We start from the raw sequence: 26,811 nt of genomic DNA, 5'->3' as shown, positions 1-26,811 counted from the left end.
TTGTGTATTTTATAATCATTTATTTAGCTGTTTATCATCATTTCTCCAATTTATGTAATTTTATGTGTGCAATATTAGAACAGCATCATTATTGCTTTGTTGTTATGAGTAACTGTTTAATGTCTCTTCCCAGGGTAGTGTGAGAGATTGTGCATTAGATAGAAAATTTTAAAATGCCAAGTTCAAGAAAGAGAGTGCAGAAAGGGATAGAAGATTACTCAAAGGTCCCCTAACAGCAAATACATGGGAACACAGAGGGCATTTTCTACTTGGCTTTTGTCTTTTCTCTCACCTTACACAGTAACGCTGAGCTGAAAGCTGACAAGAAAAGTGTCAGTCGACTAATAACTACAGTTGTGACACCAGTCATCGAAGTCACATAGTATGGAACTGACCATGTGTCAAGAAATAGTTTTGATATTTGTCTGAGGAGACATTGGGTCAAATTTGCTCCAGTGAAATATGAAGCCTGGGGACCTTCAACCAGTTAAGATTAAATTACTCTTATAAGTGGAGGTTTAGAGGACATCTTAGTGATGGCAGCTGGGCCTCACCAGACAATGAAGACAAACACAGAATGGGAGCCAAGAGTGTGTTTGTCCTACCCTATTTTACCCCTTAAATATGATTTCAGACCTGTCTTAAGAAGCTAATAAGGTGTGTTCTTCTAAGCCTTGTCTCAGCATCATGTGATTTTCGGTTAGTATGCATGGGACGCTGTGAGATCACTACACCAGAAGATTGTGAGGAAAGGGGGGGGCCACTAGCATCAAGGACAGAGGAGAGCAATATTTTTCTTTCCATTATTCAGAGATTCACCAAATTTTATTGGTAAATCATGCAATGACCACAAATTCCTCATATGGCATTATATCCACTTTTAACCATCTCCTTGGACAATTCCTCCATATCCAGGTGCTCTGTGATTTGCTTAGATAGAGCATTGTGATGAATGCCAAGGGAATCAGAAACGTAAGTCTCCAGACACATTAAAGCCTGGGGATCCAACCTTTCGGAAGGCTGTACTGGGACACAAACTGGCAAGTAGACCTACAAGAATGACCTCATAGGAATGAGAGAAGCCCACTTATTCCAGTTGTACCAACTGAGGCAAACCCCAACTAACTGGTGAGCCGACTCAGTCCCAGGAGAGAAGCCTTTACTGTCTCCTAGCTTTAGGGTGTACTAATATGGAGTGCCACACAATGGAAACCCAGGGCCACAGATTTAGCCGCTCTGGTTTATTACTTATATTTTAGATTCTTAAGATTTTATTTCAGGTGTTGTACTGGCTGGTTTTATGTCAAATTGACACAAGCTGGAGTTATCACAGAAAAAGGAGCTTCAGGTGAGGAAATGCCTCCATGAGATCCAGCTGTAAGACATTTTCTCAATTAGTAGTGCTCAAGGAGGGAGGGTCCTTGTGAGTGGTGCCTTCTCTGAGCTGGTAGTGCTGGGTTCTATAAGAAAGCAAGCTGAGCAAGCCAGGGAAGCAAGCCAGTAAGTAGCAGCCCTCCATGGCCTCTGCATCAACTCCTGCTTCCTGTTCTGTTTTGAGTTCCAGTTCTGACTTCCTTTGGTGATCAACAGCAATGTGGAAAGTGTAAGCTAAATAAACTCTTTCCTCTCCAACTTGCTTCTTGGTCATGATGTTTGTGCAGGAATAGAAACCCTGACTAAGACAGGTGCTCAGGTGTTTTACCTGCATTAATATGCACCATGTGCATACTTCATGCCTGCAGATGCCAGAAAAGAGCATCAGAATCCCCTGGAGCTGGAGTTAAAGAATAGTTGTGAGTCACCATGTGGGTCTGGAGAATTAAATTCAGATACTCTGTAAGAGCAGCCAGTGCTCCTAACCACTGAGCCATCTTTCCAACCCCTTATTATAATTATTTTAATCACAAGAAAAAATTAAGGTCATATTTGAGGGTGACCAGAAGATCTGAGGGCATGCTTTTCTGTTTCAAATTGTATGGGTGTACTCAAAATTCCCCAAACGTGCTCTTTCCTTCTCAACTTTGAAGGTTTATTTCTTTCTTGCTTTTCATTTGAAAACTCGTTAGTCAGTGTTTATGAAAATACCAGAAAGCTAAATTTAAATATTATTATAGTATGGTTTAACACTGAATTAGAAACTTGAGAACCGAGGGTTAAATAACTTTTAGATTATCCCCTCAACCAGGGAAACTAATAGCATTTGTAAAAAATAGGATTAGGGAATTTTCCCCCTTTAACTTCTCAGTAAAGCAAAAGAAAGATCTACAATCAAATTATCCCTGAAAACCTTAATCTGAATCAGATCCTTGGAGAGAGTTTAAATTCCTTGGCTTTATGCTAAGCCACACAGTGAAGCAGCAAACAAATATTCCTCAGCTCATTTTCAAATACTGGCACCACTTTATTCTCATGAGTTCACGTATGACCCAACATTAAGAAAACAAATCTCTACACATGATCGCGACATCATTTTCATAAAGAATACAGCTTGGAAGACCATTCTTTCCTAAATACCTACTTGTTAAACTTCTGGCAATCATTCTATGGGGCCAAATTATTTTTGAAACACCTAGCTTCTTTATTATGAAGTTTTCCCAAGGTGTCACTAGTGAATCTGGGGCAAAATGCATTTGTATATAAGTTCACATATAATGGCAAACTCTGACTGGAAATCCTGTGTTTGCAGCAGGAGTTATATTCAGAGTTGCCATAGCAGCCACCCACATTCTCTCTCACACACACAAAGGGGCGGTGAGGAAAGAGGAGAAAGCAGTTAGCAGAGAACAGAATCTATTGTTGAAAAGACAGAGGTGCCCATCATCGTAATTACAAGCAGGGATCCTAACTCTGTCTGAACAGCATTTAATGATAGAAGCTTTCTTAGCACAGGGCTGCTCTCTAATCTCCCTACCATCTGCACCCTCAGCTTTAAACTGTACTGGATGGTGAAGTAGTGCGGGAGGAAGGAGTATTTTGGCTAACCATGACAAACAAGAGCTAGCAACATTTCGTGGTTTCCTTTTTGAGATATCTTGAAGATCTTCATCACCAGGAAGAGCTATGGTTCAGTATGTCTGAACAAAGTACTTTATTCTCTCAGTATCACCAGCTATAAGTGGGTGAAATGAGTGACATCAGTTACACACTTTCAAAAATCCATTATACATGATGACTTATTAAATACAAATAATCATGAATAGATGTTAACATTTAGTAACATGTTAAAAAAAATAGTTAGGTAATGAGTGAGTAAAAGCAAGGCCTGAACTACAATAAGTGCTCAGTAAATGTTTGCTAAAGACATTGTCATTAATTATTATTAATGAAGTATGTAAGTCTTCATTATGCCTAGCATGCTAAGGTTTACAAAGCACGAGCTTCTAAAAGAAATACCTGCAGGTGGTCACCAGAATAGAGGTCTAAAATATAAAGATTCTGCCTCGTAAGAGGCCATTGCATTGTCCTGTAGCAATGTCTTTCAAGGACAATTTAGGATACTAAAACATCTAAGTATTTTACTCTAGTTGCATATTCATCACCACTGACAAAGGCTGGATACATAAAGAAACCTATCATCTATTAGTACTCAAAGAGGGTACAGGCTCTGGATTCTGAAAGCACTCTGCAATTTCCCTTCCCTTATTGTTTGATCACATATTCATGTGCAGATATATTTAGAGTCCCTATACGGATACAAAAAAGTCAACATCAGATTTAGATGAAGGCAATAGATGAAAAAAATGCCTCATGCCTTCTGATTCACTCATTTAAAAATCTTCCCTTGTAAGACTGAGTGCTGCGTATTCCAGCAGAGGAGAAGCTCGAAGTCAAGCAACTTGGTGAATAGGAAAGAATATGCGTGTTAGCACATTTCATTCAAGGAAGAAAGGTACCTCACAATGTATATGAGAGTGCAAAGCTGATAGGCTGAAGAAACTAGAAAATTTGAAACATATTTGGGGAGCAGAGTGAACAGGCACGAAGGGAACTGTAACAAATATTTTACATCTGTCAGCAGGAAGTGGCATACAAGATGGTGTAAGAATGGATCCCAAGTGCTATACAAATTTCCTTGATAGCATCATTTAGAGAGCAGGCAGTGAGGGGCACAATTATCATGGTTCATAGGCTTAAAATTAGGTCTCAGTCCAACACTTGAGATGCTATAGTGGACCGATTGCCCACAAGCCTGAGGCTATGTTAAACTGCATGGTGGATTCTAAACCAATCTGGACAACAAGCAAAATGCTACGTTAAAAATAATGAACCACAGCAATCTAAAATATGTACTCTGTGACCTCTAAATTTATCTTACACTGGAGATGTTATGGACATTGGTACATTTTTCCTCCTTTTCCTACTTAACAATCTTTATTTCCAGCCTTGGAGAGAAATATCACTAGGTAGTGCTAGATGCTCTCTATGCTTTTAATGGCCATCTGACAAGATTACATTAGAAACACTCCCATCTTCAAAGGGCTTCTGGAGTATAAAAATAATTCTGAGCTTTTCCAAGCCATTAGAAATAATCAAATTTGCTTTCAAGCTGGGCTAGATTGTTTTACTTTTATTTCTTTTACAATTTTTTTTTCTTGTTACGTTGAAATCAGAAGGGAGTAGATCTTGGAACCACCGAAAAGAAGGAGCTCCAGAGGTTTCTAAGTTCTCTGAACTTCTCACCACACTTTACATAGAAAGCCACGGAGAACAAGTTTGAGAGTGTGTAGTTCAACCTCACAGCTGCACACCTGCTGAGAAGGTAGAAAAGCTGAGGACACACAGGCTGGGATCAAGAGCTATCTGCTGAGGCTACCCTTTCTTCACCCCTGCTGCCAGTAACAAGCAACTGTCATCAGTCATCCCTGCTTCAAGGTCTTAGGATGCTAACATCCAGAACCTGGATCCTACCACCAAAATGATGGCAAATACTCACCAATAAAAGGAAAACATAATATCTAAAGTTATTTTTGTTAGTTTTATGAGAAAATATTAAAATACCAGTGCAGATATGATAATGATGTAATTACCGGTAATGAAAGAGACTCTAAAAATAAGAATCCCTTCTCCAGCACCAGAGAAATCTAAGTGGTTGAGGAGGCAGCCAGGAACCCAGACAGATCTCTAAACTATACTATAACAATATCATGGAGAGTTCTAAGGAGCAAATTTGTTTCCATTGAGTCTTATTTAATATGAAGACAAACATATTTACTAACAGAAATTCCAATGGCAATATTTTTGTTTTATGAAATCAGCTACCCACACATGACCTCAAGAGAGTCAGTGGAGCTAACATACTCCCAGAACAACCAGCAATGATTAGAAATAGATTCAGTGGCCAACAGAAAACCATTGGTGTTCTATCTATGGCTCGGGTTATGGGGCAGAAAAGAATTGCACACCCGGAAGAAGTCCAACGCATCCATCCCCCAGGGTGAGTCTGCGCTGTTGATCGTTGCTTACCGTCAGATACATGGCAGCATAGACACTCAGGGCAGCTTCTTTGGATGGGAAGGTTTTCCTTGCTCTCATGATGAGGTCTGGATTGCCTGTGCACGCTTCCTCTCCACTGATGAACTGTGTGTACTGCTGACAACCAAGCGCTGTGTAGTTAGGCTTACACAAAGCCAGAAAGTGTGGAGCCAGGTTTCCTGTAACCACTTGCCCAGCATTTACAAAGATATCTGTAGCAAACAGTCCAAATGCATAAATTCCTGAGAAAGAAAGACAACAAACAGTATTAGCTTTCTTTTTTCTTAAAAAAAAAAACAAATTTATTCTATAATAAGACAGTATGAAAATATTTTAGAAACTGTACCAAATCCCATACATGCGTATTCTCAGTTTTTTTACATTTTACCTCTCCTCAGTTTCCTCCTTGGCTTTCTGGCATAGTTAAGGGTGTTAAATTATTTAACATATTGAGCTATCTACCACTGGCTACATTTTCATGCATGGCAGGTTTATAAGACATAAAGTAAAGGAAAAAAATATATTCTGAGACTATGTTTGGGTGATGCAGGTTTTTAAATGAAGAGGCAGATCCCCTGAGTGCAGTTGAACATATTTTACTAATGTTAGCAATCTCTTTTTCTTTCCCTATTTTTGACATTTATTTTAAATCACACCAACATAAAGCAAAACAGTTGTGTCTCTTTGATTACACACCCTAAGCCCATTCACATGGTTAACACCTCTGCTGGAGGCACCAGCTAGCAGGAAAATCTAATGTCATCAGTTTCCATTTAAATATCATGGAGAAATCTTAAGTGGAATGTTCTTAGATTAAATTTCTACATTGCCTTCAGAAACACATTTGTCAAAGGCACAGAAGAGCTACCAAGTGTCCCACTTTATCTTGTATAGATTTGCTTTTTAGTTATCTGCTTTGGAACGAGTTAGAAAACAAGCAGGCAATCAAGGCTCTAATTCTCGACTGTCTTAACAGCATTAATATGTCTTTACTGTAGTTACCTGAAAGTACAAATTTAAATATGTAGACTTTATTCTCCTTTTGTAATAAACTTAGATTTGCTTGAATACCAAAATCATTTTTTAACTTGAAGGTCACTAGTCATTTACCCCCATGAAAGCTGCAAAGGCCAAATAAATTTTTAGTATTAAATGTGTGGATGTCCTTTTCATTTTTAAAATATTATGGAAGATTTGTTTATGATCAAAAATTATTTTTCTACCTTCATAAAATAATTCTTGTCATTAATATCAATGATATGCATCAAATACACATTTAAAGGTATGCTCTGGATGTGAAGATATCTACTAGTTTCTAATTTGAGGTAATAAAATCCAGGAGGATTTTTATTTTATCTTTATTTTTTCAAGATTTATTTATTTATTTTATATTACAGGTATGTGTGTGCCCCTGCATGTATATTTGTGCAATACATCTTTGCAGGATCCCACAGAGGTCAAAAGAGAGCATTTCAGATGCCCTGGAGCAGGAGTTACTGGTGGTTAAGAGCCACTTCATGTGGGTTTTAGGAATAAAACCCAAGGCCACTGTAAAACAGAATGTTCTTTTAATTGCTGAGCCATTTCTCCATCTTCAAGGACTTTTAAGCATATGGCAGCATAATTTTTTCCCAAAGAGTTTGTCTATTAAAAAGTCATATTAATTTTATTATAAAAGCGAGATGTCCTTATTTTTAGTTATATATTTCAGAACTCTTTATTTTTCTAAGCCTTCTATGACTGCCTGTTGTACTGGGAAATCATCAGAAAAGTTACAAAGGATCAAATAATGTTCCAGTATTAAATATTCTTTTAATTTTCAAAATATTATGCAAGGGTTTTTTGTGCACAAAAGCCTACACATAACAAAACTCTTGTGTATCTAAATGTCAAGGTGATAGAAACATTGATTTTTCTCTTTTATGTTTTGAAAGAAAACAGCAAGCATCTCTTTTTTTAACTTCTTAGCAGTGGCTAAAAATCATACCAAAGACAGTTCATAGAAGCAGAAATTAGGAGAGGCAGAGAATTGGGAGCAACCTGATGCGAGTGAGATGTTAATGTACACAAGTGCACATATTCCTGTCCTTCGGGAAGAGTGAAGAAAAGCACTGGATCTGAAACATCTATACTCCTTGAAATGTAGGCTAGGCTGTACTCACCTTCTTAACTAAACTGTTCTTTTTATCTAGTGTAATAGGTCTCCTTGTTTAAAATAGAAACACTTGAGAAGAGTATAGAAATGTCTCTTGATACTTGAAAAGTTTCCAAATATGTCTTAGAACTAAAATGTCAGTGTCTCAGGTCCAAAGCCATTATTGCTGTTGATGACACAGATAATTTTCAAAGTGGGATCCTGTAGGCAAGGCCACTCTTTTGACCCAAAGAACAAAGTTCCTATGCAAAGTGCAATCTTTTTATGCAGTGTTGCTTCAATTACAACTTTCATTGTAGTATGAGAGATGAGAACCCTCAGGTCACCATGAAAGGGCAAAAACAAAAGGAAATTTATATAATCAATAAGGAACATGGCAAGTGATAGGCACACTTCCTATTGGGGCACATGTTCTTTACAAATAGGCATGGAAATGCAGGGACTGTTTTACTTCAACAACCCAACCATATTTCCTTAACAGTACTTAGGAAGTACTCATTTCAAGTACTTTTAGTTTTGCAAATGCTATTGCTTCCTATTTCTTTTGTTATTAAATGGTTCACATGCAGAAAGAGTCAATATATTACATTACTTATACAAAGAAAAATAATTTTAAGGTGTGTGTGTGTGTGTGTGTGTGTGTGTGTGTGTCCGTGTCCGTGTCCGTGTCTGTGTCTGTGTCTGTGTGTCCTTCAAAAGATACCTGGAGGTTTTGGAGATGCCTCACTTGACAATAGTGAAAAGTCCAGCCTTCCACATAAAGACCAGTAGTCTTCAGAGAGATCTTCAGTACCAAATCTTCTAGTGTACTTGAAGCTAGTATCTAGTGTAGTAGCTATAGAATAGTATGCACTGTTTGCTGTCTCCAAGGTTTTGACCTTGAGCCACGTGAGACATACACTGAAAAGTGGCAGATTCCTGAATGAATCTCTCAATGTTTATCAAAATTCATGTAATTTATGATAAAATTTTTGGTTCCATAAAACTGGTTTATCTAGATTCCTGTTCTGTTAGGTGCTAACCTTTCATAGCATGAAAAAAAGTATAGGTGCCTCTTGTTCCCCAACAAAAGTCCCAATGTACCTTAGTTTTTATGAAAACCATCTCAGGACCAATCCAAGGAATATAGCATATTAAATATTATATTCATTCTTTTGCCAAGTTGTCTTTCTTGAATGACCTACTCAAGTTACTCTTCCTTCCCATGCACCCATTCTGAAACTCCATTAATGCATTTTAATTTTCCTTTAATTTTCATTACATATACTTCAGTTTCTTAAAAAATAACATTTATGGGTTTTATTCTTTCTTTCTTAATGTGGAAATTACATCTAGGGTCATCTTAAAAGTTGTCTCATATATGATTATTGTTATTGAGAAGAATAAAAATAACTCAGTCAGTAGATACATACCAAGAAATCGGACAGTTCTGCGTACCAGTGGGTTTATATAGCAACAATCTCCTGTTAAAATAGTTTTTTCCTGGTTCTCAAAGTCCCTTGTGGCTAATTGTAGACAAAACACTGCAGTTTCTCCAACTATTATCTTGGAAAGAAAAAAAAGATTAAAGAATATTAGAGTTTCACCAGAATGAAAGTTAATTTCATTTAAAAAGTGGTAACTATCTCAAAAAAACATGATTCACTATTACTAACCTTTAAACTTTAATTTTTTTCAACATACATAAACTATATTTCTCTCAAATTTAGGAAATATTAAAATAATAAATTTTTAAATAAAAATAAAATATATTTGATATATACAAAAGTCCTTAAGAAAATTCTCAGCTACTTTTTATATAATCTTCACTTTTTAAAAATGGTACCTTGCTTAAATTTGGACTCTTGTCTAAAATTCAAAACAGATTTTTCTATGATCCACGTATATCAATACAATACTTTTTATGAGAAAAAATCATGGATGTTAAATCATGTGATGATTTTATTCTGAGACATTACCAAGAAGCTTTAATAAGTAGTCTATTATTTACACTTTTCAACAAATGTATTATTTTAACATTCATTAGACAGGTGAAGTAAAATATTACCATATGCCTTAAAAGTAAAGAAACTGAGTGACTGCTCAAGAGTTAGGGATGAGGATGAGGCTCTGGCCTGGCTTCATTTTCTGGCTTACAAGGACCTGGCCATGTTCTACTGATCTTTGTACAGTTGCAATGATTTTCGTACATGTCCTCAGCCAGGTATTAGAAAGAAAATGATTTCATTTTAAAGATAAGGACAAGAAAATGCAGGGAAGTTAAATATTTAGTTCTCTTTCAGTCTAAAGCTAAGTCAAACAGAAGCAGCACTCAGGAGAGCGGGCCCTGCACCTCCCCTGGGAGGCATAGCAAAGCTGTCTCAGGATGTGGAGGTTGTGGATAATCCAGTCCTGAGGGTGTGAGTGTGGTAAAGCCACCTCTGCCTTTTTTCTACCATTTGAGGGAGTCAGCAAGGGAGAGATGCTCTCCCCTCACTTTTGCTCTCACAACCAGTGGTGGACAGGAGAGCTGGCCCTACCCTTCCCATGTTGTAGCAGGTCCTGCATCTCACCTGGGGAGCAGGGTAGAGTTAGCCCTGGTTGTGGAGGGTTTGGGTGAGCTGCCTATGTGGCTTTAAGGCGGGGAGAGCCTGTAGGCTGACCTGCTCAGATCTCTCAGGCCCAGGGTTTTGAATTGGTTCAATACTGCTATCCCATTGATGAACTTCTGGAGTACAAGAAGGGACTATTCCTACAGATCCAAAACTGCAGCATCTCAATGACTTAGGGTAACAACAGGCTACGTGAGAGACCAAAGAGTCATTGCAATAAATACTTGCAAACAAAGAAGTATGGGCAAAAGGGAACACAGTGAGACACACTGTGACACACTGTAGCTTCATAATTAGATTTTTTTCCTCTGTTGGGGTTATTGCAAGGATAAAGGCTGGGCACATGGAGAAGGGAAGATGAGTGAGAGTGGGGTTTATGATGTGAAATTCACACACACACACACACACACACAATAATTTTAAAAAAAAAGAAGCAACATTTCTGATTTAGCATCAGACCTAAGATTCCATTTAATACCACAGATATAAGCTATGAAATTAATGAAAACTCTTCAGGACAATAGCTCAGCTGGAAAAACCTGTATAATGCAAACTAGACTGCCCAACCTGGCTCCTCAGAGCACAGTAAAGAAGAAAAGAGAGAATTGACTCCTTAAAGCTATCATCTGAGCCCCATATGCACACCGTGATATGGGTGCCCACCCAGTATTAAGAAATTGAAATGGCAGGGGGAGAGGAGTTGGGATAAATGCTTTCCTGGGGGGAAATCAGGGAAGGGGATAACATTCAAAATGCAAATAAAAAAATATCCAAAAAAAAAAAAAAAAAAAGAAAAAGAAATTGAAATAACCTGGCAATGGTGGTGCGTGCCTTTAATCCCAGCACCCAGGAGGCAGAGGCAGGTAGATCTCTGTGAATCTGAGATCAATCTGGTCTATAGAGTGAGTTCCAGGATAGTCAGGGCTACACACAAAGATATCTTGCCTTGAAAAAACAAAACCAAAACAAAAATTAATAATAAATATAATTAAGTGAAAAAGAAACCAGAACCAATCATTTGTCTGCTAATTTGACACTGTTTATTTTTTAGTCTCTCCTTTTAAGGTTAGTTAAGATGCTCTAAGGAGTTCCTGACATTCCCTATGTGCTATAATTTGTTTATGTCCCCCAAAATTCACAAACACATTTCCCCAAGCCATGTATGTGTCTCTGTTCTCCTTTTGGTAAACAGACAATAAAAAAATAACTAACGACAACAACAAAACCCAAAAGGTTCCAAATAAACATGACTTTCCCTAGTCCATGAGGACACTTAGCTGTAAGAAAAAAATTTACACACAGTTCTAAAAATTTGTCAAACCACTTGGCAATAGAGACTGGAACTCAGACAGTGAGAATGTATAAGACTGCACCCTGATGATAGATAATTGCTGAGTTGTGTGTATCTGCTGTTCTCTATTTAGCTTCTAGGCTAAAGGGATGGCTCAGTGGATAAGAACACTACTCTTCCAGAGAACCTGAGTTTGATTCCTAGTAAGTACATTAAGTGGCTAAGAACTGCCCTTAGCACCAACTCAGGTAATTTAACTCCATCTATTGGTCCCCATGGGTAGTACAAACATGCAGCAGTCTCTCTCTCTCTCTCTCTCTCTCTCTCTCACACACACACACACACACACACATACACACACACAAATATAAAACTTAAAAAATAAAATAAGAAATCTTAAGTTCATGTTAGGTTCCCAAAGATGGATAATGAAGGTCAGTGGACATCTTTCTTCCCTTCTCTTCCAAATGTGGCCACATTGAGTAAGTTTTTTTCTGTTCTTTACAATTACTTCTCTGTACAGCTTATATATTTCAAAAGTATTTATATACCCAAGGGAGACATAGACAATTAACTTGGGAGGTGGCTTGTAGGAAACAGAACAACAAAGACTGAGACTAAATGCTTTGCTTAACATTTGTAGCTCTTGTATCAAGTTTGAAGAAGAGGACTTTATAAGTTACTCTTTCTATGAGGTGAATGCTTTTCCAAATTATCACAGGTAATGAACCAGATTCTTATCCACACCTAATGTCTGTGCCACCCTCCAAGCAGAACCATTGTTCATTGAAACAGTTAGTGAATGACTCTATGGATAGACCATCTTAATACACACTCCATTTCTTAAATGAATGTAACCTGTTCTCTGTGGGCTGAGAATGAAATCACTCACTCAAGTCAAATAGCTTTGACCATAGCAGGAAGTCTGTATCCAAAAATCATGCCTACAATTCATTCCTCAGCGCAGCAGAACTGTCAACCCTCAGCTTAGCTATGATGGAGTAAAATCTTTTGGTGATGTGAGGGTCATTGAAGTACAGCCTTATTACAATGAACTCCAATGTCTAAAAATTGTTCTTATTTTGGGCTTGTACCACAGGAAGAGCCAAGATTTTAAGCTCTACTAAATACAAAACAAACAAACAAACAAACAAACAAAAAGACTTTATATATTTATGTTCATTTAAGAAAATACTAGTAGTGTTGTATTATTTTGAAATATACAGGTAATATGTTTGGAGTTATTTAAAATTTATATTGACAAAAACTTATGTATTTTCAATATTGCTATATACAAGCATCTACATAAGACTGTTAAATTGATTGTTGTTTTATATCAAACAACTTTTATAATACTCATTTTTATTGTTATATTTTATAAATGTTAAGGAATATGACACAAACGATATTGTAGGTGTTGAGGGGGAGTCTCTGGGAGGAGTTGGGGTACAAAAGGGAAACAAGAATGTAATTTAATTCTATTTACTTAAAATATGTTTTTAAATGTTAACAAATTCAGATAAATTGAAATCATGTAACTTTTCTCATCATAATGCAGTAAAAGTTAAAAAAAAATTATTTATCTGTAAAACTGGTCTATCGAGAATGGGTAGTCAAGCCTAGGTTAGGGCTCTGACCCTAAAATCTCCAGGACCACCTCTGTCTCAGGTATTCTACCATAGCAATGGAAAACTCAACACTAAAAATGTTTTGAAGGCTCTATAAGATTAATGTCCATAACAATAATATATTTAAAATAGTAAATGAAAGTCAGAAAAGAAGGGCTGACAGAGGTTAGATATTTGATCTACCTTCACATCAGAATGAAAAACACCTTGTGTATCTTCATTCTTCTGGTTTCCTTTTGTTGTATCCTTTTTCTTATCCAAGACAGTAAAAGTTCAAGGTTAATCCAGAACAAACTGAGATAAGCTGTATCTAAGTCTAGTCCTCTCAGTCTGGTGAGGCTGGGTTGAATTTAAAAACCATTAAAAAACTTCTAACTTCCTCCTGTATTTTAACTTTAGCTTTAGTGAAGTAGAACAGCTGGGTGGTAAAATAGTTCATCTGTCCAAAGGAGACACAGAACTATTTTTCACAGGTAAGTCTCCTCTCAGAGGGCCTTAGGAGAAGTTAAACATGCAAGGTGTATGTTTGGTATTTCCTCAGTCTCCCTCTCTGAATCAGTCTCTCATATTCTGTTTATTGGCTGCTTCTCTAAAGAAAAGACTACTGGGATGCTTTCTGGAAGCAATATTCATCTGCATCATTTTGCCACAAAATATCCCATATTCTAACAACGTACCATCTACTTTACCTTGTGATGTCTCAGTTCCCCCACAAAATGGCTGTATCCAGTCTCTTCACCAGACCAGTCACCAAGGAGCCTGCACTTCCAGGCTGATCTTGACCTTATAGCCCTCTGTTCCAGACTGTGAACACACAGACTTCTTATAATACTGTAGATAGCCAGTAATGCTTACTGAATACATGACTGGACCTCATCATCAGTACATCATAACTTCAGTAAATCAGAATGCTGTGGTCTATGTTTTACCTTTCAATTTAAGTACCAACTTCTTCCTTGTTGCTGAGGGGAAGGTCTCCCTAATATTCTGCTTCCTATAACCAGATCTTGGTAAAACTTAGGTACTAACTTTCTTCCAGACTAAGAGCTACTTTCTTCACGCCACTGGTTCTAGGGTTACTTTTTCAACTCACTTCCTAACACTGTCCACTTGCTTGCTTATACCTCATCCTGTTTCACATTGAGTTCCCTACTTGTGCATTGCAGAAATTGCTCAATGTCATTCATATGCTGAGATAAGAAATCCAAAGTCAAAGCAGATTAAGCATACAGAAATAGTTCTCAGTGTAGAAGGATATCTCAAAACCTAATTGGGGAATGGGTAGAGATTAGGTAAAAGCACACACATCACTCAATGACATTTTTCTTCTCTCCATGGTGGCACGTCATCTTATATCCTGGCTGCTCTATGAATACATACTTTGTTATCATCTTTCTGAAAGCCAGACCTGGATTCGTTGGTTGCTCTTACAATTTATAAGAACCTTATCTTGAACTTGAGAGATAAGTTCAAAGAAGCAGCCCAAATAGCAAATTAAGGGGCCAGAGAGATGACTTAATAGTTACGGATATATATTGCTCTTTCAGTGGATTCAAGTTCAGTTCCCATCATTCATGTTAGGTAGCTCATAACAATCTCACTCTGGAGGATCTCACATCCTTTTCTGACCTCTGTGGCTTCTGCACTCACATTTTCAAACACATCTCCCCAGAACTCGAATCAAATATAGTTGTATTTAGGCTGTAGTTAGGTAAACAACCTTCTGTGTTAAAAATATAGTAATACATTGATGATCAAAGAAGAGATCAGGGTGCAATTAAATGGTCTCAAGCAAAATAGTTGAGAGTTGTAAAGGACTTCACATGCTGAGCTTTTTTGCATGATTTAGAAAATATGTGCCAGTAGGACATTCCGGGAATGGTGTCATGAGTCACTGACTACATCTGTGATGACTAGTGGATAAATGACCCAGCTGTTCTGGCCTCACCTCTGAGTAAATACTGATTCCACTCTTGCTGTGTCCCTCATAGCCAATTGTAGAGGAATTCTAATCCAGGAACATGACTGTTTTGGCAAGGGATTCCATCCATAGATATGATCCAGTTGGAATGTAGACACACCACACACCTTTAATTCTCCTGGCTGGAATAAATACCTTTAATCCCTGTGGCTGGAATACAGTCTTGCCTTTAGTATATACTTTTAATCCCAAGCAATGCTGTCTAATTGATTGGCAGACAAAGTGACAAATCAGAGAAAGATTTGACAAAATGAGTCAATGATAAAATAGTCCCAATTCTCATGAGACAGACAAGAAAAAGAGGCTACTTAAAAAGCAATAAGGGAGAAAGAATTTAGTGCAATTCAACACAGTTTACTTTTGAGCAGTTGGTTGAGCAGAAAAGAAAGTGTTAGGAGTGAGGAAGTAGTCTTTCTTGGAGCTTTCAGCTTGACTTCATCAAAGGCTATGGTAGACAGAGTTGGTCATGGAGGCAGAGACACGGACGCCAGTAGTAAATGTTAACTATCATCATAGTCAGTGGTACCATTAATTATAATACTTATAATTAATTATTCATGTCAATAGCATTGGCTTCAGTCAGATGATGTTAATAACAACCTATAGTCTTATCTACAATAGTTAAGACTGTTCAAAGTAATTCAAACTACAAGTTTGTGAAAGTAGGGACATTTCAATTGAGACTTTCCTCCAATTTTGCTCTCTACTCTGACTGATTTAAGATCAGGATATATTGATTCTAATGCTTCCATTTTGTTTTTATCTTGAGCTTGAATTCCAAGCTCTGGCTGGTGAATTGCAGACCCTAAGTCTCTGTATCCCTGTATTTAATTTGGTTCTTCTGCTTTTCCTCTCAGGAACCTTCTTCATTGAAATTTCTTTACCCAGGGTCTAACAACCTCTATTCCCCTAAGGAATCCTAAGCACTTATACCTCCTCTGAACTCTGGATGCAGGGCTTCTGTTAAAGGAGAATTAGCTTGCAACGTTGAGGCTTGCTCACTGTGCTCTCTCATCCACAGAGGATCCATGAGTCCCACTCTGAGCTTCCTGATTTTCCATGTGATCTCTGTGGACCCACGAAACTCCACTGGTAGACTCAAGCTAAAGCACTTCCCTATCACACTGGCCTCTCTGTTTCTCTAACATGCTTCTCTCCACCAGTGGCTTTTCATTATATTATTTTAATTAACAAAAAATTGTGCATATTAACATGTCTTAAAATATACACACATTTTGGACTGATAGCAAATTGATGTATTAGTACTTCACGTGTCTTCTTAATGGTAAAAACACTTAACATCTATTTTCTTAGCAAATTTTGAGGTATATTTATAATATATCATCATCATCATCATCATCATCATCATCATCATCATCATCATTTACTAAAGTTACCATATCGTTTAAGAGATAATATTGTTTAAGGAAGATGTTCTTCTTCATATCGAAACAACTATCAGTTTGAAATCCTGATTAAATTATACCATAATTCTATTTCAAATATATATATTCTCTATTCCTGTTTTAAAATCTATTACCTTATCATTTCTTTCCTGCATTATAGTATATTTGAGTCTCACTTCCGCTTTTCAAACTACCACCAGATTGCTCTATTAATACCAAATTTCACGCAATCCAAATGCCCTGCTTACAATTTCAGTGTGAACTCACAGACTATACATTAACAGCAGGTTATAGGAGGTTATAGGAAGCCTTTTACTGTTGAACTTAAATCAACCTTTCTAAGATTCTGCAATACTTACAAAGACATGCTATGCTATAGTCACAACCAAAAAAATTATATTCCACAACATACCAGATATTTCTATGCTTCCATGTTTTAATGCATGGCTTAATACAGCCTGATGTGCAGGGCTTTGAGACATGATTTAAATATCACTTGCTCTGTGGCAAATTTATTCTATGCCAACTGTAGTCTATCCTTTCTTTTTGTGTTTCAGTGGTATTTTGTGCATTTATTATGTTGATTCCTTATGGCTTTTATAACTGTCAGTGACATCTGTCTCCTGCACTAAGTTGACAGCTTCTCAGAGACAGGGATTGTACAGTGTTTATGCTCCCAGTTTTACAGCTCAGTGACTGACAGTAAATGTGAACACCATATGGATGAATGAAATCCAGCTCATTCTACTCATTAATAGATAAGAAAACTATTCAGAGAGAAATAAAGGAATCAAACAGGCCTGAGTCACAGGGTTACTAGTCTAACCCAGATCTGAGTCCAAGTTCAAAGGTATTTTATTTCAGCTTCTGACTAGGAACAAACCTTCAAGCTCTGAACTTTTCAGGGTGAACTCTGCTTTGGAACACAGGTTGAGCCATGGAGTTTCACCTCGTTTCTAGCATGCATACAGTCTTAAGGAGATGTTGGGCACATAGCATCTTATTAGGACTCACAACTCAGTAGATAGTTCCAAGACAACTGTATACAGAAAACCTTTCCTGATCTCATTCAGATACGTTCCAGTTATGTAATACAAACTCAAGAAACATTCAGCCATCCTTCCTAACTCCATTATTGCGTCTGTAGATTCTCTTTTCAGGGAAATCACTTCATTTCCTCCATATAGCTCTTATGAGAACTTGAGGGCCTGTGGTTCTGAGCATCATCTTGCCTTTATTAAGGAGTTCTTGATTATGGTATCATTGTCTACATTTCTCATTAGATGTACAAAGCAGAATACCTTGAGCACAACTTGTTTGATTTTCCAGGCATTTGGAGAGATGGAAACACAACAGTATAGGTACAAAAGCCAGATGTAGGCACGGTAGAAACATCATCACCAGAGTTTTCCTTGTAACATGTGTTTTCTGTTATGAACTAACAAATAAAAACTGGTTCCAAAGGCAGTTAGTGAACAAGGATATCAAAGATCAATTCAAGAGCATGTCCCCTCCTGCTTGCCATAGGCAGCAGCTATTCACAAGAATGAAAAAGGAACAAAAGTTCTAGAGGGACAATTATGGCTCTTATGCAAAGCATCAGCCAGTTTGTCACAGGCCAGACTCTCATGGGTACTTTCAGTGGACCTCAGCACAAGCTATCCATTCACTAGGTCTAGAAAGGAATGAGAGAAAATTAAGGTCTAGCTAAGGACTAAATTTTGCTGGCACAGCAACCAGAAGTACATCCCACATCTTGTTTTTCAATTCTCTTCCTCTGGTCTGTTTCTCATCTCTCTTCTATCAACAGAGGCAAACCCTCTTGGTACTCTACTCTGGAGGATATTCTCATACAACCTTTTTGGAAGACATATGACAGTTCATTGTTCTTGTTAATCCAATGGGGAATGTGGTGGGAGGCTCACGGATGGCTTAGAAGGTATATTATGAAGGGCTAAACATTGTATTGATCTACCTATAGATAGGTATAGGCAAAAATATTGTTCTTTGAGAGAGGGTACTCTCTCCATTGAAACTGATGATGCTCTAAGGGGTAAGAGCATTCTCCTTAGCCCTACCTGACGGACAGAAGCCTTGCGCCCCATGCACAGATCTTCCAAAAAAAGAATTGCTCCACATTGCACATAGCTTCCTACTGGCTCACCATCTTCTGCATTATTAAGCATTATGGAGATCTCAAATGCCCCCTTGCCTATCAAGCAGGATCTACAATACATATTGTACCTTCCTAATGATGCATCTACATCTGCATGCATTCTCTGAGAACTGATATGCTGCTATCTAATCCTTTCTTATCAGTTACTCACTTGCCAGTGAGTAAAAAGCCATGCCTTGCTGGCAAATAGTAACTTACAGAAATGCATTTATGAATAATGCACCTCCAAATATAATTGTAGAAATATCTTCAATGTGAGCACAAAACTTAGCTCTTATGCCTTAACACCCATAAGCCTACTCTAGGTTATTTAAACTCCTTAATGACAAGATAATGAAGTAATTATTTCAAAATAGTTGCAATCATGATAGATTTTCCCCAGTGTCAGAGTTCAAATAATTTCATGTTTTCATTCATAATCATCTAATCAGTAAGTCTCCTCAAAGATATTCATTCATTGCCAATTTGAAACTAGGAAAGCATTTCCTGTATATTACAGTAGTAGAAGTGATGGAGTCAGTGTGATTGTATTTGTCATGTGTGACTTATTTCAGACATGAATAAAATAATATCTGAAAAACATCAGTAATCTGGGAAAGTATAGTCATGGCAAACACATAAAAGTTTTAAATGTTTCTATTTAGATCATCAAACGCTGCCTAGCCAAGGAAGTTATAAGCTCAACTGAGGTAAACTGTTGCCAGAAATAGTGTTTCACGAGCTTTGTGTCCTGATGTAGACCAACCCCATCATCTATTCTCCATTACTGATGACGATGTAGTGGCTGCCATCTCAGAACATGATGTCCTAGGATAAGCTACAAGATTTATATGGAAGTGAATGAACTGAACTGAGGAAATGAAAAATAATTGGTACTACAATAGAAATACAACCTCTCCCAACATTGACAAAAATACTATAATATCTTCACAATTTGAGCCCTGAAAACTCATGTTTATAATTTCTTTGTACACTAATTCATTTAATTATATTTAATTGGCAAAAATTACATTCATTTGTCATATACAAAATGATACTTTAAAATAAATGCCCTTTGTTGGATAACACAGAATAACCCACACACTACCTCGCATGCTACATATCCTGATTCATACTATGAAGTTGTTGCTGGAGTGTCTAGTAATTTGAGCACTTTTTCCTGCACACTTGCAATTAAGTAGATTTTCACAGGATCAACGTTATTTATCCATATTGAGTCAAAAATATAAAAATTCAGGAGTGAATTTGCATGTTCTCTTTTCTGAGGTGCTAAAACAGATCTTGGGGCCAGTGGTTGTGGGGTCAAAAATCCTTCAACCGTAGGACTACACTAGGTTCCCAGCAGACTTGCAGGCACAGAGTCTCTAGCGGAAAACAGTAACTGTGTAAAATTTTAAAATTAAAAAAATAATATCGGTTCTCATTGCATGTTACAGCTTCATTCTATTTTTGTTTTTTTTTTTTAAATTATGGCAGTGATATAAAATGTCCTTTTATAAAATTTGTTTGTGGGGCTGTGTTGTGCCTTAGCATGAATAAGGCCCAGGGTTTGATCTTTGGGGGTGGGTTTTGGGGATTTCAAAATCTCAAGCCAGGCCCAGTGTCACACTCTCTTCCTGATGCCTGCCAATCCCCATGAAGAACTCTCAGCCGGCCTGCATGCTACAATGCTTGCCACCATGATGACAGATGACAATGGACTGAACCTCAGAACTGTATGCCAGCCCTTATAAAACACTTTCCTTTATAAGAGCTGTGGTGGTTACAGTGTCTCTTCACAACCCTAACTATGACTGGGTGACATGCTGGTCTTATGGGCATTCTGAGAGCAGCTGAGTACACACTGGAAGCTCAGCTCTGTGTCATTTATCAGGGTCTAACTGCTCTTTAAATAGTTAATCCACAAAGCAGAACCCCCTTCCACTGCCAAGTGGATGCTGTTATTTGCACTCTGTACAAATGATGTTAAGAAAGGCCACACAGATAAAGCAATTTCTGTAATATTAACAGTCAGGATTGTGGATGGACATAAAGTTACAAGTTCCCCAGAGCCTGCGGAAAGGGCAGATTTTAGTAACTGTTGGGTCAAAAAGCAGCAGAGAAGATATAAGGCCAAGAATTGGACTCATTCCCTTGGGTCATGATTTGCAGTCTTTAGGTGACCCATACTAAAAGTTTTAGCAAGGTCTAAAAACACTGGAAGCTGTCACCAATCCACTGGGTACCATAAACTTGTCAGCTCATACCTTACTTGCAAAGGAAAAACTCCTGCTCATTTTGACAGCTCAGTGGGCAGTAGTATTCAAGGGGATGCCTACGGTTAGCAGCATCCGCAGCATCAGCAGTACCCATGTACTTTTTTTGACATGGAAACTATGGGGTTTGCATCTAGCCATACGTATTCTCAGAGGCATCCTAGAGAGTACAAATTATTTGAAACTCCAGTCATGGTTTTTTAAACTTGTGAGGGGTACTTTAAAGGGGAACTTTAGGTGCTTAGATTAAACAAATAAAGATTAAGTCTTTGTGCTTGCAGAATATTTCCAAGTATTGTAACTAAAGGTGGGTTTATACAGATAATTTAAATAAGTGTTAAAATGAAAAGAAATTCAACACTCACATGTTTTGATTTATGCTTCTGTGTGTGCTTCTGTGTGTGTTTGTGTGTGTGTATGTGTGTGCATGTGTGTGTGTGTGTATGTGTGTGCACATGTGTCTGTGGAAGCCAGAGACAAGCCTTATGTGACATTCTTTAGGCACTCTCTATATTTTGTTTGAGCCTCTCAGTGGCTTGGTTGGCACTAGTTTAGTAAACTAGGCTGGGTATCTGGTGAGTTCAGGGATCTCGCTGGTGCTGGGATAGCAGTTGTCACTAAAGGTCAACAGGAAAACTTATGTCCAACTCACATCTGTAATAATAGTGCTTGAAGTAAGGGAGTAATGGAGTAAGAGATCCTGCAAACCTTAACAGGATATTTGAATACTCTGATAATGTGGGATAATATAGAAATGCTTGCACTAATCTTTCAGTCTCTATGGGGGACAATATTCATATATATATATATATATATATGTATATCTATGTCTCTCTTTCTATATATATAGACAGATATACGTATACACACACATATATTTGTGTGTGTATATATATATATATATATATATATATATATATATATATATATATATATATATACATATATCATGGTTTGTATAGCATACACCATGGGTAATGAAGCTAACCACATACAGAAGCTAGGAAGACAGCTCCAAGTGTAAGAGTTAAGTATCTTCCACTCAAGCATGAAGCCCAGACCAGATCCACACCATCCACATGAAAGGCTGGAGTGGCTCTGAACATCTGCAATCCCAGCACAGGTGAATGGAGACAGGTAGATCCTGGAAGCTAACAGGTCAGCCAGTGTCTCATAAAGCTATCACTTCAATGATCAGCTTGAAACTTGGATCCTCTTGAATCTATATCCTAAGGGCTAGGATTACAGGCATGTGCCACCAAGTCTTGTTTATGCCGTGCTAGGAATCATCTCCAAGTCTTCTTGCATAAGAGTCAAGCACTCTACACCTAGGCTACATTCTGAAGCCCGGGAAAAATCTCTTAAAAGAAAGTTCTCAACACATCTTAACATCAGCCTACTGGGAAATAAGGTTTTAGAAAAAGATGAAGGTTTAACAGAGAAGCAAATAAATATTTCTCTTAAGGTTGACATATGGTATAAAAGCCACTCAAGCAGAATTTTAAAATTTGAATGCAGTAGAAAATAATCAGAGAACACTTGAATTTACCTTTGTCTTCTTCAGATCTACAAATTACAAAGAGCTACTAGTTTTTTTATAGTACAAAACAGATACACTTCTCCCCATCCGACTGTGAGGAGTCTAGTGACAGCTGTACTAGAGGAGAATTGCCATGGACCTAGCATGGAGGTTCTTCCTCATTCTCTGGTAGCAGGCAAGTAAGTAGTTCTTCCTTTATCTGCTGTTGCCATGCAATTGAGTTTCCTTTCTCTTTTCTTTTCATTTTCTGTAATAAAACATTGATTTCTATCATATGCTGGGATTGGAAGTTTAGTTGTCTTGTAGAGTCCACAGCTACATGAAAGAAATAAGTATTCGCTAGACTCAACCATAATCTTCTGAACAGAAGGATTGCCCTTTTAATGAAAAGTAGCTTTTGAGGTGGTAAGTTTGCCTGGGAAAGTAGAAATTGCAATTTCAAGTTCATCCAATTGGCTCCCTGGTGGCCATTTTTTTTCTTTCATCTCTTTCCATCTTTAAACTGATTGCCAGAACAAATGTCCTTAAGGCCACTGATATTTTACTGAAAAATAAAAAAAAGACTAGACATTTGAAAGATTTTATTTTTAGCATGCTGTTATGGGGTATTAAATGATGATTGCGTAGGAAATCCTTATACTGCATTGAGCTATTGATCTTAGTGAGGAAGCACAGAGAAAGGCATGATTGAAACCCAAAAATAAATGAATGAGACAATCTTGGAACATTTTGCAGCTTGGCCTCATTTGCAATTCGTACAAAGACAACATTCCTGAATACTGCTCATGGTGTATTAGGAAGTGGTATAATTACAATTCAAATGTGAAACCCTAACAGCTCTAAAGCAATTGAATGTTTAAGCAAGACAATTTAAAGGCTTCCATTACTTAATGGTAAATACATTAAAAAATTGTTCAAATACCTTTAATTTCTGCTTATGATATACTCATTCATCCTATAAATTATATATATAATATATAGCATATATTATATATTATACAAATTATATATACACACTTATCCCATTAATTCATGGGAAAATATATATATACATATATCTTTCATTATCATTTTTAAGAGTGACATAACATTTACCCTGAACAAAAATATATATGCTATTCTAACATCTAACGTTTCAATGTGAGTTGGTCATCTCCAAAATCCTATGAGGCATTACTTCATTTTAAAGGAACTGAAGTATGAAGAGTAATTGTTCCAAGGCCTCAGATGTAGGAAAAATGGCAGACCTGTGAATCAAATAAACACAGTCTGGCTCTGGTTTTAACTATACTCTTATGTGGATTATGGTAGAAATGGATTCAAAGCATTTGTCAATATACAAGTTGACCTTATTATCACTCACTGCTGAACTTGCCATTATATTTCATTGTTTTGTTTTATCTAGAAAAGTTAAATGTCTAAACTTCTGAACTTGTTGGTACATTTCCTCCCAGTCATATATTTTTGCATAAATAACAAGCATGGGTACCTATTCATTTAAAAAATATCTGAATAAATGCAGGCAAATATGTTCTAATAGTTAGACTTATTGAAACAAAGAGAAGACAGAACTTCTATTGCCTAGCAGGATGCATAAGGGCTAGTAATAGCAGTTTCTACAATCTATTCTTAGACTACTGCATCATCTTTTGAGAATCAACCTGCTATTCTGAAATACCTTTTGAAATGTGTTAAGTTTCAAACCTGGGACAAACTACTTAACATATCAAGGTGGACCAGGCTGCCAGTTTCTCTGAGCATCCTTCAGACCCTACATATTACAGCTATGTCTGCCATATCCCACGCCCTATCCTGAACATTAACTCTCCAGGCCAGAGACTGAGCTTCCCTACCCAAGAGGTCTCCTATACATAATCTAGACATTGGTAACCCTCTCCTTCCCTCCTCACATGGCCCAGCTCAGTCTGCTCATGTCTACTCTAGATGCCTCCAGCTGTGTCTCTGTCCCTAGGTATGCTCTCCCACATATCTACAATAAACTTTCTCTTCCACCTTTCCTTCAGAATGCAGTTTGAGGAAAGGGAATGAAGTAACATTTAGGAGGGAAAAGGAAATCTAACAAGGCCCTACCTTAGTTGAAGAGTCACAGGAAATCAGTGGTTGATGAGAGAGAGAATTAATTTTCTCCAGGGATGAGTCCACAAATTTTATTGAACCCTAAATAGCCAGCGTGAAATGCATATATATATAAGATCAAAACTAAATTGACTCAGTAGGTGGTATACATATATATGCATACATTTATGTATTTGTGTGTGTGTTTATATGTATAACAATAATAATAAAGAAAAAATTATGGATTTGAGAAGAAATCAGTAGGACACTTGAGGAGTTGGAAGAGAAGGAGATGGTGCAAATACAGTAGTTGTGTATGAATGTATCAAAAAATAAATGGAAAAGAAGGAAAGTATGTGTGTATGTGTGTGTTATGAATTAATACTATTTCTCAAAAATGATACTGATTAAATGTTTTCTTATACATGTTCTACAGCATAGGAGAAGCCTACAGAACAGATATGAAGTGTTTTTATTTATTTAACTTTTGACGAAAAAAATACATGAATTTAAAGTTCACTGCCTCTTCAAGTTTACAAATTTTCTAAGTTATTTCTCCATTTCTCCATTCTTCAGGGTTCTGGTTCACATACCCAGTATTTGAACATTCATGAAGAAAAGATAGTAAGAAATCAGAATTATTGATTTTTTCAGTAGGAAATCAATCTACCCAGCCCAACCCTTCCAATTCTTCAGAACACTTGAACATAAATACTCTTAGAGTCTGTTTGGCTGGCAAGTCCTATTGCCAGCTGTCAAAATATTTATAGTCCTCATATCCTAACTCTTAGCCAGAGTGCTTCTGAGAACATCAAGTTAAATACCCAGGCCCTCTGGCTCCATTATCCATAACTGTTCATCAATGCCCAAGGATGGCTTTAGAAGCAAATTCCTTTGACTCTACTTTCTGCTTACTTTAGAATATTTTATTGTGAGTGTAACTAGTTCTGGTTTCTTCTCAAGATGACACAGAGTATTAAGTCTCTAATACCTTCTATCCTGCTCCCTGTGACAGTACAACATAAGGCTCCCCCGGCCACCATATACAGACTGTAGCACTCACTCTTGTGCCAGAACCCAACCATTGTTCCCAATCCTCTGCTTTCACCTTTCTGTTGAACTTGAGAGGTCTTGCATAGTATGGAGCCTGAACCTACATATTAGAAAGAGTGTTTGTTCCTCCTAGACTTCAGAACACTCCCACTTGGTAAGATCTCCTGAGAGCTACAGAACATTTCAAAAATTACAGTTTTCTGACCCTATGTTTATCCCATTTCACAGTTGACAGACATGGAAAATCTGTAGTTCAATACCAAAAGATAGTTATTACAGAAACTTGAAATCATGCAAACACTTGAGTCCTAGGACTAAAATACTTGGCAAAGTTGTCTCTCAAAAATCACTGGGAAAGAGTCCATGTAGTGAGCAATTCTAAGCCTAGATTGTTGGCCAGCAATTTTAGGTGGATATTAAAATCCCAAGCAAGCTTTCTTTCAAAAATCTTAATTTTAAATTCTCCATATTAGCTTAAAATTAACTTAATTAACTTAATTGCTACAATGAACCTATATGCAATATTTAACACTCATTTGAAAAGTTTATTTAGCATATATTTTTAATAATCTGATACTGTTAGAATAGTGAGGTAAATTAAAGTTTTAAAAAATTCTTAAGATTAATAAAACTAAAGTTCTACTTAATAATCATGCATAAACCACAAAATTGCTTCTAGCTGACATTATTATTTTCATAAAGAATCTTATGTATCCCTCTTCTTCTATTCCTTTCAGGAAGAAATGACCTTTAATGGGCTAGGGCTACTTTCAGCCCCCAAGTATAAATAAATCGTCAATACCAATGACCCCATGTACTCAACTAACAGTGTCTAAGACTTGACTTTTGAAACAAATCTGGGTCAATGAGCCAAAAGATGTCTACTGGAGGTGGGTGCTTCTTGCTCTTAAAAAGTCCTGCTTCTAGGAACTGTTAAATTCATTGGATATCATGACATTTAGGCTTGGTTTCTAGAATAACCGATTTTTCACTCATGAAGAAAGCTGCTCACCATTGAGAAGACACAAATCAGAGGACAGGATTCAGGGATAGGGCAATTGGGTCACTGCTCTAATAGTCAACACTAAATTAATCATCATGGAGACACAGTGACTCAATTGTATGTGACCTAATACAGCTTCTTTGCTCTTTAACTGGATAAGGTAGAGTTTTCTAATGTTTGGAAA

The 26,811-nt window shown here is 37.1% G+C and overlaps 1 protein-coding gene across 6 annotated transcripts in view; it reads right to left on the bottom strand.

Annotated features, from left to right (window-relative positions):
- Positions 1 to 26,811, bottom strand: part of Plppr5 (phospholipid phosphatase related 5) — a 274,811-nt gene that overhangs the window by 65,088 nt on the left and 182,912 nt on the right. For all 6 annotated transcript variants that reach the window (XM_031375292.1, XM_031375294.1, XM_031375293.1 and 3 more), the window contains 2 exons: positions 9,040 to 9,172; positions 5,464 to 5,714 (listed from right to left, as the gene is read on the bottom strand). In XM_031375292.1, coding sequence (XP_031231152.1) covers positions 5,464 to 5,714; positions 9,040 to 9,172 — 384 coding nt within the window. The remainder of the gene's footprint in view (positions 1 to 5,463; positions 5,715 to 9,039; positions 9,173 to 26,811) is intronic.

Source organism: Mastomys coucha, unplaced genomic scaffold (assembly GCF_008632895.1).
Source record: "Mastomys coucha isolate ucsf_1 unplaced genomic scaffold, UCSF_Mcou_1 pScaffold16, whole genome shotgun sequence".
Lineage (NCBI taxonomy): Eukaryota > Metazoa > Chordata > Mammalia > Rodentia > Muridae > Mastomys > Mastomys coucha.
Note: the sequence above shows the minus strand (reverse complement) of the source record. Positions and strands in the feature narration are given on the sequence as shown.